The sequence below is a fragment of the Cydia strobilella genome, chromosome 16, assembly GCF_947568885.1.
Source record: "Cydia strobilella chromosome 16, ilCydStro3.1, whole genome shotgun sequence".
Lineage (NCBI taxonomy): Eukaryota > Metazoa > Arthropoda > Insecta > Lepidoptera > Tortricidae > Cydia > Cydia strobilella.
Window position 1 is genome coordinate 7,906,707 of NC_086056.1, and position 12,575 is coordinate 7,919,281.

The following is a 12,575-nucleotide window of genomic DNA, read 5'->3' on the forward strand; positions in this document are numbered from 1 at the left end:
CTCCACACTCATGCGCGAAGCCGCGAACTCGAGTATGGGGTCTAGTTCGCTAATGGGGTTGGCAACTGTCAAAGATTTGCAGAGATGGCGCCATCATAGCTTGCTCCTTTTTCTATGAGATTTGGCTTAAAGGGCTGGCATCCAGGGCAATAAAAAAACCGTTTTTTTGCTCACCAGTTGGCGCCTCTGTTGATGGTGGTCCAAAAGACTAAAGAACAGCTGTCAGTCATTTAAGTGACAAGTGACATTTCGAACTATGGAAAAGACCACCATCTACACTAGCGCCCCTAGCGGCAAATTCATACGCGTTAGCCCTCATTCTAGGGTTTGAGAGGGCAAGCTATACTGGCGCCATCTGCTAATTATTTTGACCGGCCAACCCCATTAGCGGAATCGACTCCACACTCGCGTTCTCGACTTCTCACCGCCCGCCGCGCGGCGTTGTCTGTCTCTCAAATATGCAAGAGCGAGAGGCAGATAACGAAATTTCATTTTCGAGTATCGGGGGAAATATTGCAAAGAGTAGTATAATATATGTTTACCAGCAAATAATATAATAATCACTCTTTCAAGCTAGTAAATATTAGTTTGCAACTATACTCTGACACAGCGTTGTCAGTAGAAAAAGGCGGGATATTTAAAAGATGTACGCGCGAAGAGTTGACTTTTTTTTTTTTTTTTTTTTTTTTTCAATTTATTTGGGACAAAAAACAGTAACACACAGGGTTTAGGCACAGAAATAGAGTACAAAGAATACTATAGTGTGAGACCAACCACATCGTCCACAGATTATTAGATCTACAGTATACATATAGCGCTAGGTAACAATATATCTGATAAAAAGCTAAAATTAACAAAGCTACGATTACGAAATAAATTTGTGGATACAATAACAAATTCATATTTCTGGCAGCAAAAGTACATACTTTTATACATAGTCGTACAATTTAATGAGCGAGTAAAAACAGTAATAAAAAACAGCATGGCTCACCGGAGCGACTTTTAATTATGTTTTGTTTGAAGCAACTGAATCACATTCTTTTTATACACATTGTCAGACATCACGAAAATGTCAATTTCATTAAAATACATGTTGTAACATTTAACCAGCCTGTATAGGGGATCACGTTCTCCAGCGTGGGTGCGGCAGCGCGAGTCCGCAAACAGCTGGTGCTTGCGCGCAGCGCGCTGCCGCGCCCGCGTCGGTACGCGGTAGCTAATAGCCCCGCTCAGGCTGGGACAGTCGAATTTGTTATGGCAAAGGTTATATAGGACCATCGCGTCCAGAAGGAGGCGTCGGTTTTGTAAGTTGAGCAAATTGTACTTATCGAGAAGCTGTTGGTAACTTGATCGCGAACGGCAACATCGGAAGTGCATTGCACGTAAGAATTTCTTTTGAACAGTCTCTATTGAGCCTTTGTACTTATCGTAGAAAGGATTCCATATCGACACGGCGTATTCTAGTTGTGACTTCCCATAGAAACTTTGAATTTCACGCCTTTTTCTTGTCAGTACAAGTTTGGTGTGTTTCAGTATACTTTATTACACCGATTACACCTTTAGTCTTTAGGTAATAGGTAACTTATGTAATTGAAACTGAGCAGATATACTTGAAACATAAAATTTATTAAAATCATATACAAGATGTCATTTTCATGTTTAGGCATATTTTACTGTAGACAGTTATGAGCTAATGAGTAATGACTCGGTTAGATTGCTTGACAACATAAATTAATGAACGGGAAGCGTTAAGATCCAAGTAGATTCTCAACAATCTCAACGTATGTTCAGTATAGCAGTACATGTAAGGTAGTGCACATGCGCGGGCGCAGCCACTGCCCTAAGCGGAACAGGATAGATATAGATATGTGATGCGATACCTAAGGCACGCAGTCCGTTTTGCATTGCTAACTTGTTAATGCATAATTCGGCCTACATGGATGACACAACAACAACAGACTTTGGGGCCAAGGCTTTTAAACTTACAAAAATATACACTTAACCATATACATATTATTATTCTTGACTTTTAACTGATTAAAACAAAACTAATATATTGCATGACTATGACTACAATATATAGCATGACTTAATTTATACATTTCATTTGTCATTAATTGAACTTTAAATAATTTGCGTACCTATAAATAAGACATTTTTTTCATTAAAAAGTATCTGACACAAAATCCATCTTTCAAACATGGTATCAATGTACACTTGTATAAGTATACAGAGAAGAGGATGAGTAATATAGTAAGCCAAAAATGGTAACCCAAAACTGCCTTGCATTGTCCTATATTACACTACATACTACTAATTCTTTAGAACACTTTACACAGATAAAAAACAAATCATTTTTGTCCATGAAGCATGTATATAAAGCGAGGTTTAGTTTAGACTAGCAAGAACTTGCATGCAATTTTCATTACATTGCAGTATCTGATCAAACTTTTGAATGCAGTTTACCTTAGTAGTCTGCAATGTAACATAAATTGCATGCAAGTTCTCGCCAGTCCAGGCCTCGCTTAACAATCCAATCCAGAATCTTATTTTTACCAACAAAGGGATGTCACATTTTTATTATAATGGCAAAGTTAATTACGAAAATAAATAATCACTAATAATTAATTCTTATGAGCTAGCTACCAGGTATTGGGTGGCAGTACACCAGTAGGGGGCTGCATGACTCCTGTCTTTAATACTTCTTGCAAAAACACTTCTAATCTGGTCTTTGGTCCTCCTTCATCTATATTCTCTAATATTGCCAGATATTCTGAACTTATCAGTCTTATTACTTTCACAAATTGCTTTCCATACAGCTTATGAAATTCAGCACCGCAAACATTGAAGAAGTCATGGATTAAAGTTGCACTTATGTCTGGTTCAGGTTTTAGGTTGACAAAAGAAGCCAGCCATTGCCACCCAAACCGAGGGCCATGAGGATTGGGAGCATTTACAAATCTAGGTGTTTTAGCAATCCAAATTGCACATCTCAGCCTAAATATGCCCGACATCCTCTTTAAAAACTTGTCTTGTTTCTCTACTACACCTTCGTCATTATATGTGTAGCCTCTAGACAGGTAGAAATCTTTGTCTGTTTGTCCTTCCTTTTGGGGTAAAAACATAGGCACTAAGTATGGACATAACCTATGGAAGTAGGCTTCTAAGAGCTTGCCAAACTCTGGAAACTGTGACCAGAGGGCTGCAGTGACTGCGGCCAAAGGGAAGGCTGCCTCTGGATTACTAGAAACTAGCAAGTCTCCCTGTCTCACTATCTTTTTTGCCAACAAAGCAGTACAGTAATAAAGTCCCTGAGGATGCTGCGTTGCTGTGACATAAGTATCTAAAACTTGCACTTGCTCGCCTCTCAGAAGCTTAGCAAGTTTGTCATATTTATCTTTCATGTGCATTCCACTTACAGAAGATATGGCGTTGACTGGAGTGTTTACAGCTTTCTGGCAGTCAAATCTGAACTTTTTCATATGTACATTTTCAAGTAAATCTTTATATTGGTTTTCATATTGATCTAAAAAGCTTTTTAATTCTTGGAAGTAGTTGTAGTTGGTTTGAGAATAAAACATTGGTTGTGATTGTTTGGGTTGCTCTGTTAAACTGTTCTCAATTTGAGCCACCTCTGCTGCCCTAGCTTCTTGTTCTCTTTTTTCTTCCGCCTGCTTCTGCCGTAACATTTCTTGCTGCTTTGCCTCTTCCTGTTGCTTCTTGACTAACTCCTGTTTTTTAATTTCTTCTAATTCAGCTAACATTTTCTTCCTAATATTGTCTATATTTAGAGCTAAAACTTCAGCCTGCTTCACATTCTTGTCGGTGAGGGCCCCTGTTTTGCATAGATCCATTATAGCACTGATGTTCCCTATCACAGAATTAATTGATGGAATGTGTTTCTCGCATACTGCCTTTCCTTTCTGATCTTTTTGTAAAATATTAGTGATTTCATTGTAGCATATACATATTTTTGTGTGGCTGTCTGTTACGGCGGCGAAGCGTGCTGTAGCTTGGTTTTGTTCTTCCAGAATTCGGTTCATATTCTCTATGGTCTGTTTATTAATTATCTGTGAGTTTTTCTCGTCCAGCTTGGCTTGCTCTAAGACTGTAAGATTGTCATTATCATGTAAGTGTTTAAGCATCTGCAACTTCTTTTCCCGGAGTTCGCGCGCGCGCCGCTCGCACTCCTCAGTTTGCTTCGCCCAATAATTACGCATACTCTCGGCTCGTCGGGCTAACATGCTATCTATAAGATTTTTAAACAATTCGTCGGAAGTATCTCGCAGGTTCTTTTCATATTGCTTAGTGATGAGGTCATACCTCAGATCGTCGCTAACTCTATCCTCAACCAAGTCTTCTTCGACAATTCTCAGCTTCGGGGTAACCTCAAAATTTTCTTCATATTGCAGTTCTTTCTTTTCAGGACTTCTTGGTCCTATGGTCACTTTTCTGACGGCTGGGCTTATTTCAGCGGCTTTGGTAAGTGCTGAAATGCGTAATCTTTCAAAATCAACGAGTTGATCGGAAATACCTTGATCCAAATATTTACTTTTGGTCTTATAGTCGTCAGCTGTTTTATATATATCACCCATGATGCGGAATCAACTTTAGTTTATTTGCTTATCATTTTTTGCATAACTTGTGTTATTAAATTGTCGTACACTCGAAATAATTGAGAACAACAGCACAATGTGATGTGAAGCGTACTGTTAATTACAAAATTATATTTCAATATTTTCAATTTTACACTGACAGTGACAATGACTTCTTTAATAGTGTCTACAGACGACCGCACCGCACCAGCACCACCTTGCAGCAGCACTTTGGTGCGGTACGGTGCACGTATCGATGGTGTGTAAGGTGCAAGGTGCAAGTAAGGTGTCGTCGTACGTGCGTTAAGTAGAGTTGGGCATGCTCGTTCACTGAACTGAAAAGATCGCTCCGAACTAGTACAATCTCACAACTGTACTAGTTCGGTCTTTTAGTTCATCTAGTAATTCTAGTATAGTAGTAAAGCCTGACCAGGAATATATAGTTGGTCAAGCAAATCTTGACAGTAAATAAGAACAAAAAAAACTATACTCATCCTTTTCTTTTGGGTGCTAGTACTAGTGTAAGACAAAGATAGTATGATTCTCTCTGTCTATGTTTGAAATGAGACAGTCCTTTGACAAACTATATGATCATTGTCAAGAGGGCGCTGTTATTTTCATGTATAGGGTGACAGTTCAGTATAGTATGAAAATAGTAGTTCCAGTGAAATTCCGCAACATGGCGCGTGATCATATATATTCCTGGTCAGGCTTTACACCGAGAGAAACTGAGCATTATAATGTAACGGAATCGTTAGTGCGCATGCTAATAATGTTTCATTCCGTTTTGTCAGTATAAAGGGCGCGCAATTTAAATGTTCTATAGCCGAACAACTCATCGCGCGCATGAATTTGTCAGACTACTAATTAGAGCGAGAAAGAGATATTTTGACCGCACCAAGGACAATGTCCGGTGCGGTAGTCTTTTACGTTTTGAGGGCGCTACAGACGATTTCGATTCGTTTACTCGACGCTGTTTCGGTTATTGTTAAAAACCATAAAAATCAACGGATTCATGGATTCATAGAATACTCCTTTGCATGAGGTCGCGCTGTTGGCGCGAAAATTGACATTGACATAGGTGTAGGTGACAGTTTTGAATCGAGATCGCCTTGTGTGGAGTAAATTGGAAAGAAAACAATTAACATTTTTAAGGAAATCCTAACAAATGGTCCTCCGAAATACTGGGAAATATCGAGCTGATAAAGAAGAGCCTAATAAGCGAGATGCTGGCACATCTTCTGGCTCACGGTACTTCGTTTATATCATTTTATTTACCCATATTCTGCAACTCCAATGTTCTGTCTGTCTCTGTAATGTAAAATTATATTTGGTTCCATAGCGAGGAATCCTCCGAGTCAAGGATACGTGTGGCGCTGGAGAATGATAGGATCGATTCCAAGTACGGCTTCGACAGAGTACGCGATGCCAAAGAGAGAACAGGTTACCTGATCAACATGCACACGGTAAATATTAATTTTAAATACTTTGTACGCTACTTACATGTAAATTCAAAATATCTGAAAGTATAATATTGTCTTCGGTTACCGCGATAGTTATCAATAGTAACTAACGCGGTACTAGCTGAAATAAAATTATAGTATTTGTTGTTATAGTGGCAACAGAAATACATCATCCTTGTAGTATATTGAAATATATGGATACTCTAACAAAACCAGTCTGGATTTGTCAGGTACGTAAGCACATGTGCACTCCCGAATTTCGGTGATAATTTCGCGATATAATAATCTGTGAAAATTTCAACTGTCTAGACATCACGGTTCATGAGATACAGCCTAGTGACAGATAGACAGATGGACAGTCTTAGTAATAGGGTCCCGTTTTTACCCTTTGGGTACGGAACCCTAAACAATCATGTGTATTATTATTTCAGGCTGAAGTTCTAGATGAAGACAAGCGCCTGGTAGCAGCCATGGATTACTACTTCATGGAGATGGATGGTAGCCGGTTCAAGATCTCACTGACCTTCCAGCCTTACTTCCTACTGCTTGCCCGCAAGGAGTGTGAGCAGGAGGTCATACAGTACTTGTCCAAGAAGTATGCTGGCACTATTCATAAAATAGAGGTTATTGAGAAGGAAAATTTGGATTTGGTATGTGACATGAAATTATTAACTGTAGAGAATATCCATTGTAAGAAGCGCTGATGACCTAGCCGTAAGAGCGTACAACTTTCAATCCGAAGGTCGCGGGTTCAAACCCCGACTCGTACCAATGAGTTTTTCAGAACTTATGTACGAAATATCATTTGATATTAACCAGTCGCTTTTCGGTGAGGGAAAACATCGTGAGGAAACCGAACTAATCTCAATAAGGCCTAGTTTCCCCTCCGCTTTCGTAAAAACTAGTGCCTACATCAATTCTCGGGATTGGTTGTCAAGCGGACCCCAGGCTCCCATGAGCCGTGGCAAATTGCTGGGAAAACGCGAGGAAGGAAAAAGAATATCCATTACTTGAGATGTAAGTCGTTTGTGAGGATTTTATGACCCCCCATGACTTGTTGAGATGTTGTGGCTTTGGCTCAATTGTAATGCCACTATTTTGATAAAAGCTATTTGACAAAAAAATACTGTTTAGGTTTTAACATGAATGTCCTTTAATATTTATTTTCATTCAGCCATTTTGCTGGATTATACTAGCTGACAGCATAAAGTATGCTATGTCCGTGACAAACCAACAAGGAACCCTTGACCTTTCCCCTTACAAGGCCAAATGTTTTTCTAGACAAAATAATTAGTAATAGTGTCCTATTGCAGTTAAATCACCTCTCGGGGCTGAAGCAGCGTTACCTGAAGCTTTCTTTCATGTCGCAAAATGAGATGATGAAAGTGCGGCGCGAGGTGCTGACGGCCGTCAACAAAAACAAGGTGAAACAGTGCTCCATTGTCTATGAGTATGTTACTAGACATTACTTCAGACTGTCTTATAATTCTTGTAAGTTATCATAACTTATTATTATATTTTGCCCAATGCCTCTTGTGAGGGTATCCAAAAAGTGGTTATATTAGTTTGAATATCAATCAACTATGATTTGGCATATGTTTTCAGGAAAGGTATGTATTTGAATAAGTATCTATTAATATTGTCTTCGGTTACCGCGATAGTTACTCATGAAATAAAACTATGAAAACGGATTATATCGCGTATATATATATCTTTACTTGAAAATAATTGTAGTGTATAACTAGCCTTATGAACCGATTTTGCATGTACAACCAGCTTTAAAGGTTATAGTCTATGGTGGTTCATTATTTTTAGTATGTGGGTATTTTTGCATTTTGTAGTTTTTCTTCAGCCACCCGTTGACCACGAACGCTGTAAAGGGTTCGAAACGTCGGGATGTATTATAAATTCAATATACGTGATATAATCCGTTTTCATAGTTTTATTTCATAAGTATCTATTAATCCTTGATGGGCATTCCAGGAACGAGAGAAGAAAGACGCTATTTACGCCGAAATGTTGACCAACGCGCTCACCAGCGCCGCGGCCATAGAACACGCCAAGAAGACCACAGACCACATGGAAAATATATTAGATATCAGGTATGTTAAGATTAATAAGAAAAAAAAACAGGAGCAACAGATGGCTTGAGTTATGCAAAGAAACTAAAGTGGAACTGGGCAGGCCATACAGCAAAATTAACAGACAAGAGATGGACACTGAAAGTCACAAAATGAAGAGGCCCACTTGACAAAAGAGGCCATGGCAGACCACATTGGGAGGATGATATAAAAGGAACAGCCGGCACAGACTGGATGACAGTAGCACAGGATAGGGACAGGGACAAATGGGCAGCTCTGGAGGAGGCCTTTACCCACTAGGGATTTATTAATTAAGACACAAATTTAAGGTTTTAGTTTTATTTTTAAATTTATATGAAACCGTTTTCCAATAAATAAAGGGCTTTTTTATTTTATTTATTTATCAGGTACATTTGAGGAAGTGTTTCAGGTGTGATGGCCGCTTTGAGAGCAAATATTCGCGCGATGCGACTACTTATTGTGTGTAAACTCGTCTATTTATTACGATAAATATTAACCATTTAACCTATCCCACTGCCTCCGGGCACAAACCCCCTTTCAATGTACACAAAGCTGGAGGTTGTAGTCCCCGCGACAGCCCAAAGCGGATTGGAGATTTCACACAAATTTCTTCACCAATGTATTTAAGTTTCCTTATGAGATCTTTTTTTTACAATTTTCAGTTGTTCAGTGAATTACAAATGGTTTGATCCCACAACCTATGGTTTGGAAGCCACTGCTTGACATTTTTTTTCGAGCTTAGAAAATTAATGAATTCATTTATTTCTTCCAGTATAATCAATCAAAGCGCTAACAAAAATGATCCTATTCGTAATATAAATGATCATTTTTTTACTTCTGGTCCTCTTTAAGTAAAAAATTAATCTATCCCCTCTATCAGAGAACACGACGTCCCATACCACGCCCGAGTGTCAATCGACATGAAGATATTCTGCGGCTCGTGGTACACCGTGAGGAGTCGCGGCACGGAGCCCCCGCTGCTCGCCAAGCGCGACGACATCCTCGAGCGGCCCGACCCCATCGTGCTCGCCTTCGACATCGAGACCACCAAGCTGCCCCTCAAGTTCCCCGACTCGCAGACCGACCAGATCATGATGATCTCTTACATGATAGATGGACAAGGATATTTGATAACCAATAGGGAGATCATATCGGTTGATGTTGAGGACTTTGAATACACGCCTAAACCTGAGTTTGAAGGGTAAGTGTTGCTTGTCTTTACAGGTTAGATAAAATTTATTGCCAATTTTTGCCACTTATTTTCCTAGGAAACCTGCTGGCTTAAAATAAGTTACAAGGTGGCAACCATCGGTGGGGTGGGACAATGGGGTAGTTTACCTTAGTTAATTTTACTCTAAGTAAAACAGGTAGTGCTATAGTGACTACAAGATCTTTCTTGTGTGGCACGATCATATTTCTTATTCAAATACTAGAAATAAAAAGAAAACACTAAAAACCACATTAAAATTCTATAATAATCTTATTTTTTACAGGCAATTCATAGTATTCAATGAAGCAAACGAAATGGCTTTGATTCAGAAGTTTTTCGATCACATTATGGACGTAAAACCACATATTTTTGTCACTTATAACGGTAAGCATTTTTCTGGATCTACACATAGCTTTAGCGATCGGACAGTACTTACGGATTTAATTTAGTTTGAAATTAAATAAACTACCTCAATATTTTATATAACTCGCAATGTGAGTATATAAACGTTACAAAAAAAAAATTAAAGATAAAGGTAAATTTTACTCGTTGCCAAATATCGATAGTTTACTTTTTTTATATAAAAATACAAGGAATTCATTTATTTGATTGTATGGTGTATATTCATGGGTGTATGTTACAGGTGATTTCTTCGACTGGCCGTTCGTGGAGGCTCGCGCGGCCATACTGGGGCTGGACATGAGGCAGGAGATCGGCTTCAGCAAGCTCGCGGCCCGCGACGGCACCTACGCCTGCCGACCCGCCATGCACATGGACTGTCTTTGGTAAATATACCCATATGGGACATACAAAATATGGAGTATTCTGACGTTAAAGACTGGAGTTGTGGGTCTCATGAACCCCTATGACTCGGCCATTTAAATAAAAATACAAAAAAAATGAATCGCTAATAGTTTCTTTACAGGGTGGATTTCAACCCTTATCCATATTCTGCGAGGTGAATATATAGGTATTACTGAGCAACTTTTGCTATGGAGGATTAGGTTTCGATGTTTTCTATTAGAGGGCTAAAATGTATACCTATACATTCACCTAGCTCTCAAAATTTGGCTAAGTGTTGAAAAATCGCCCCGTATAATTATCGAACCTGAGGGCCTACCACGCACCACGTTCGACGTGTTGCCTCCCTGTCACACTTACGTACGAATTTACAAGTACAACAGAGAGGCAACACGTCGAACGTTTTTCACGAGAGTCGGTCCAAAAATGCGACTTGTACAGGAGAACGGCGTCATAATAACTGGCTCCAGGCTATCGGGGAGCGACGTGAGATGTGTCCGAAGTATATGAGAATTAGGTCCTGGTCGTATTTATATTACTGGCTTATATTTCCTTTTTCTTTTTTTTTCTGTTCTCGTCCTACTTTATGTCTGTCCAAAATTGTAATATTGTTATAAGTATGCTCATTTCAAGTTGTCTTTCATATTTTATTTTTTTGTTTTGTGTTTGTTCCTTTCTCATTTTCTCAAAGGTTAGCTGGAAGAGACCTCTATTAGGGTTAAGTTCGCCTTTGTACATATATTTACATCTTTTACTTTGTTATGTTAATTTATGTAAACTTGTTTATGTGCAATAAAATGACATACATATGTAGCAACACATATTATATTATGTTTCAAATAATTTTATTGTTAATATTAGTTGCCCGCGCGCCGCGCTCCCGCGGCCGAGCGATGTACTTAAAAGTAACGGCACATCTTCGGGCGCATTCGTGCGCTCCCGGTTTTTCTTGCCAGATCAGTCGAATCCGCTACACGACGCCGGAAGGCCGCGCGCAGGCCAATCGCTCTCGCTTATGTTTTAAATACGTTTTACATGTACTTTTCTGTATTTCTTCTTCTATGGTGTCCTGTGCTATTTTCTTTCTTCCGTACTGTACTGACTATCTTCTGTGGACTGTGTTTAACCCTTAATAAACTTTATAAACGTTAAACTGCGTATATGTTATTTAATAGCTCCGTTGCTATAAATTTGGTGACTTTCCGACGTTAAAACTGAGTGCAGTGCAGTGTTATAGCGTCCGTGTAAACTTGTATCGCTATAATAAAGTGCGGAATAGATAATCATGGTAGAAACGACTGCTCCAAGTGCTACCACACCTACTCCGCCGGTTGTTAGTGTACCGAGGACAGTAGATTCGACCATTAGTGCGGTTGCCGTTAAAGTTCCGCCATTTTGGCCCGAGGAACCGGCTTTATGGTTTGCCCAGTTGGAGGGACAGTTTAGTTTGGCGAATATTGTGGCCGACTCGACCAAGTTTTACCATGTCGTAAGCAATCTCGAGCATAAATATGCAGCGGAGGTAAAGGACATAATAACAAAGCCCCCGGCGACGGGAAAATACGACAAACTAAAATCTGAGCTAGTTTACCGATTATCCGTGTCCAAGGACAAGCGAGTGGAGGAGTTGGTGTCTCAAGCCGAGCTGGGTAATCGTAAGCCCTCGCAGTTTTTACGACACCTTCGCGACCTGGCCGATACCGACTTGTCGGACGACTTTCTGCGCAGCATATGGGCTAAACGTTTACCGCCGCATGTGCAGACTGTTATTGCTACGATGTCAGATGCCAGTTTGGATAAGGTTGCTGCGCTGGCCGACCGAGTGAATGATATTGTGGTACACACACCTCATGTTGCGGAAGCTTCTGGGTCAGCTGTTCCTGTTCTCGCGTTGTCATCTGTACCTAGCACAATGGAGGAGCGTCTCAACCGCCGTATAGATGACCTTGTGCGGCAAGTAGCCGCCTTAACGACTGGAAATTTCCGTGGGCGAGCTACATCGCGCTCGCGCTCCCGGGGACGTCACAGCTCTCGCTCAAGGAGCCGTGCGGGGAGCAACGGACGATGCTGGTACCACGACAGATTCGGCCCCCGTGCAACCAAGTGTCGCGCGCCGTGCAGCTGGACCGAGGGAAATGCCAGCGGCGGTCACTAATGACGACGAGTGATTGCCAAGTTTCCCCTGGTCGTCTTTTCGTCACCGACAAGAACACTAAACTGACATTTTTAATAGATAGTGGTTCCGATCTTTGTGTTTTTCCCTTTACTTCTGTAAATCCTCAGTGCCGCACTAAAGATAAATATCAATTGTTTGCCGCTAATGGTACTCCTATACCTACTTATGGCGCAATTAGTCTTACGCTTGATTTTGGTTTACGCCGCGCTTTTCATTGGCGTTTTATCT

At 40.2% G+C, this 12,575-nt stretch overlaps 2 protein-coding genes across 2 annotated transcripts in view; one reads left to right on the plus strand and one right to left on the minus strand.

The window, feature by feature from the left end:
• Positions 1-1,605: 1,605 nt before the first annotated feature.
• Positions 1,606-4,724, minus strand: LOC134748465 (mRNA export factor Gle1). Its single transcript, XM_063683263.1, has one exon. It carries the CDS (start codon positions 4,593-4,595, stop codon positions 2,643-2,645), a length of 1,953 nt encoding a protein of 650 aa, XP_063539333.1. The 5' UTR covers positions 4,596-4,724; the 3' UTR covers positions 1,606-2,642.
• A 970-nt stretch (positions 4,725-5,694) lies between these two features.
• Positions 5,695-12,575, plus strand: part of LOC134748277 (DNA polymerase epsilon catalytic subunit 1) — a 64,255-nt gene continuing 57,374 nt past the window's right edge. The window contains exons 1-8 of the mRNA XM_063683011.1: positions 5,695-5,846; positions 5,938-6,061; positions 6,490-6,708; positions 7,372-7,482; positions 8,042-8,160; positions 9,041-9,361; positions 9,654-9,754; positions 10,014-10,155. Coding sequence (XP_063539081.1) covers positions 5,764-5,846; positions 5,938-6,061; positions 6,490-6,708; positions 7,372-7,482; positions 8,042-8,160; positions 9,041-9,361; positions 9,654-9,754; positions 10,014-10,155 — 1,220 coding nt within the window. The 5' untranslated portion in view covers positions 5,695-5,763. The remainder of the gene's footprint in view (positions 5,847-5,937; positions 6,062-6,489; positions 6,709-7,371; positions 7,483-8,041; positions 8,161-9,040; positions 9,362-9,653; positions 9,755-10,013; positions 10,156-12,575) is intronic.

Excerpts from the sequence above, each read along its gene's own strand:
- LOC134748465 (XM_063683263.1), bottom strand. The coding sequence starts at position 4,595 with ATGGGTGATATATATAAAACAGCTGACGACTATAAGACCAAAAGTAAA.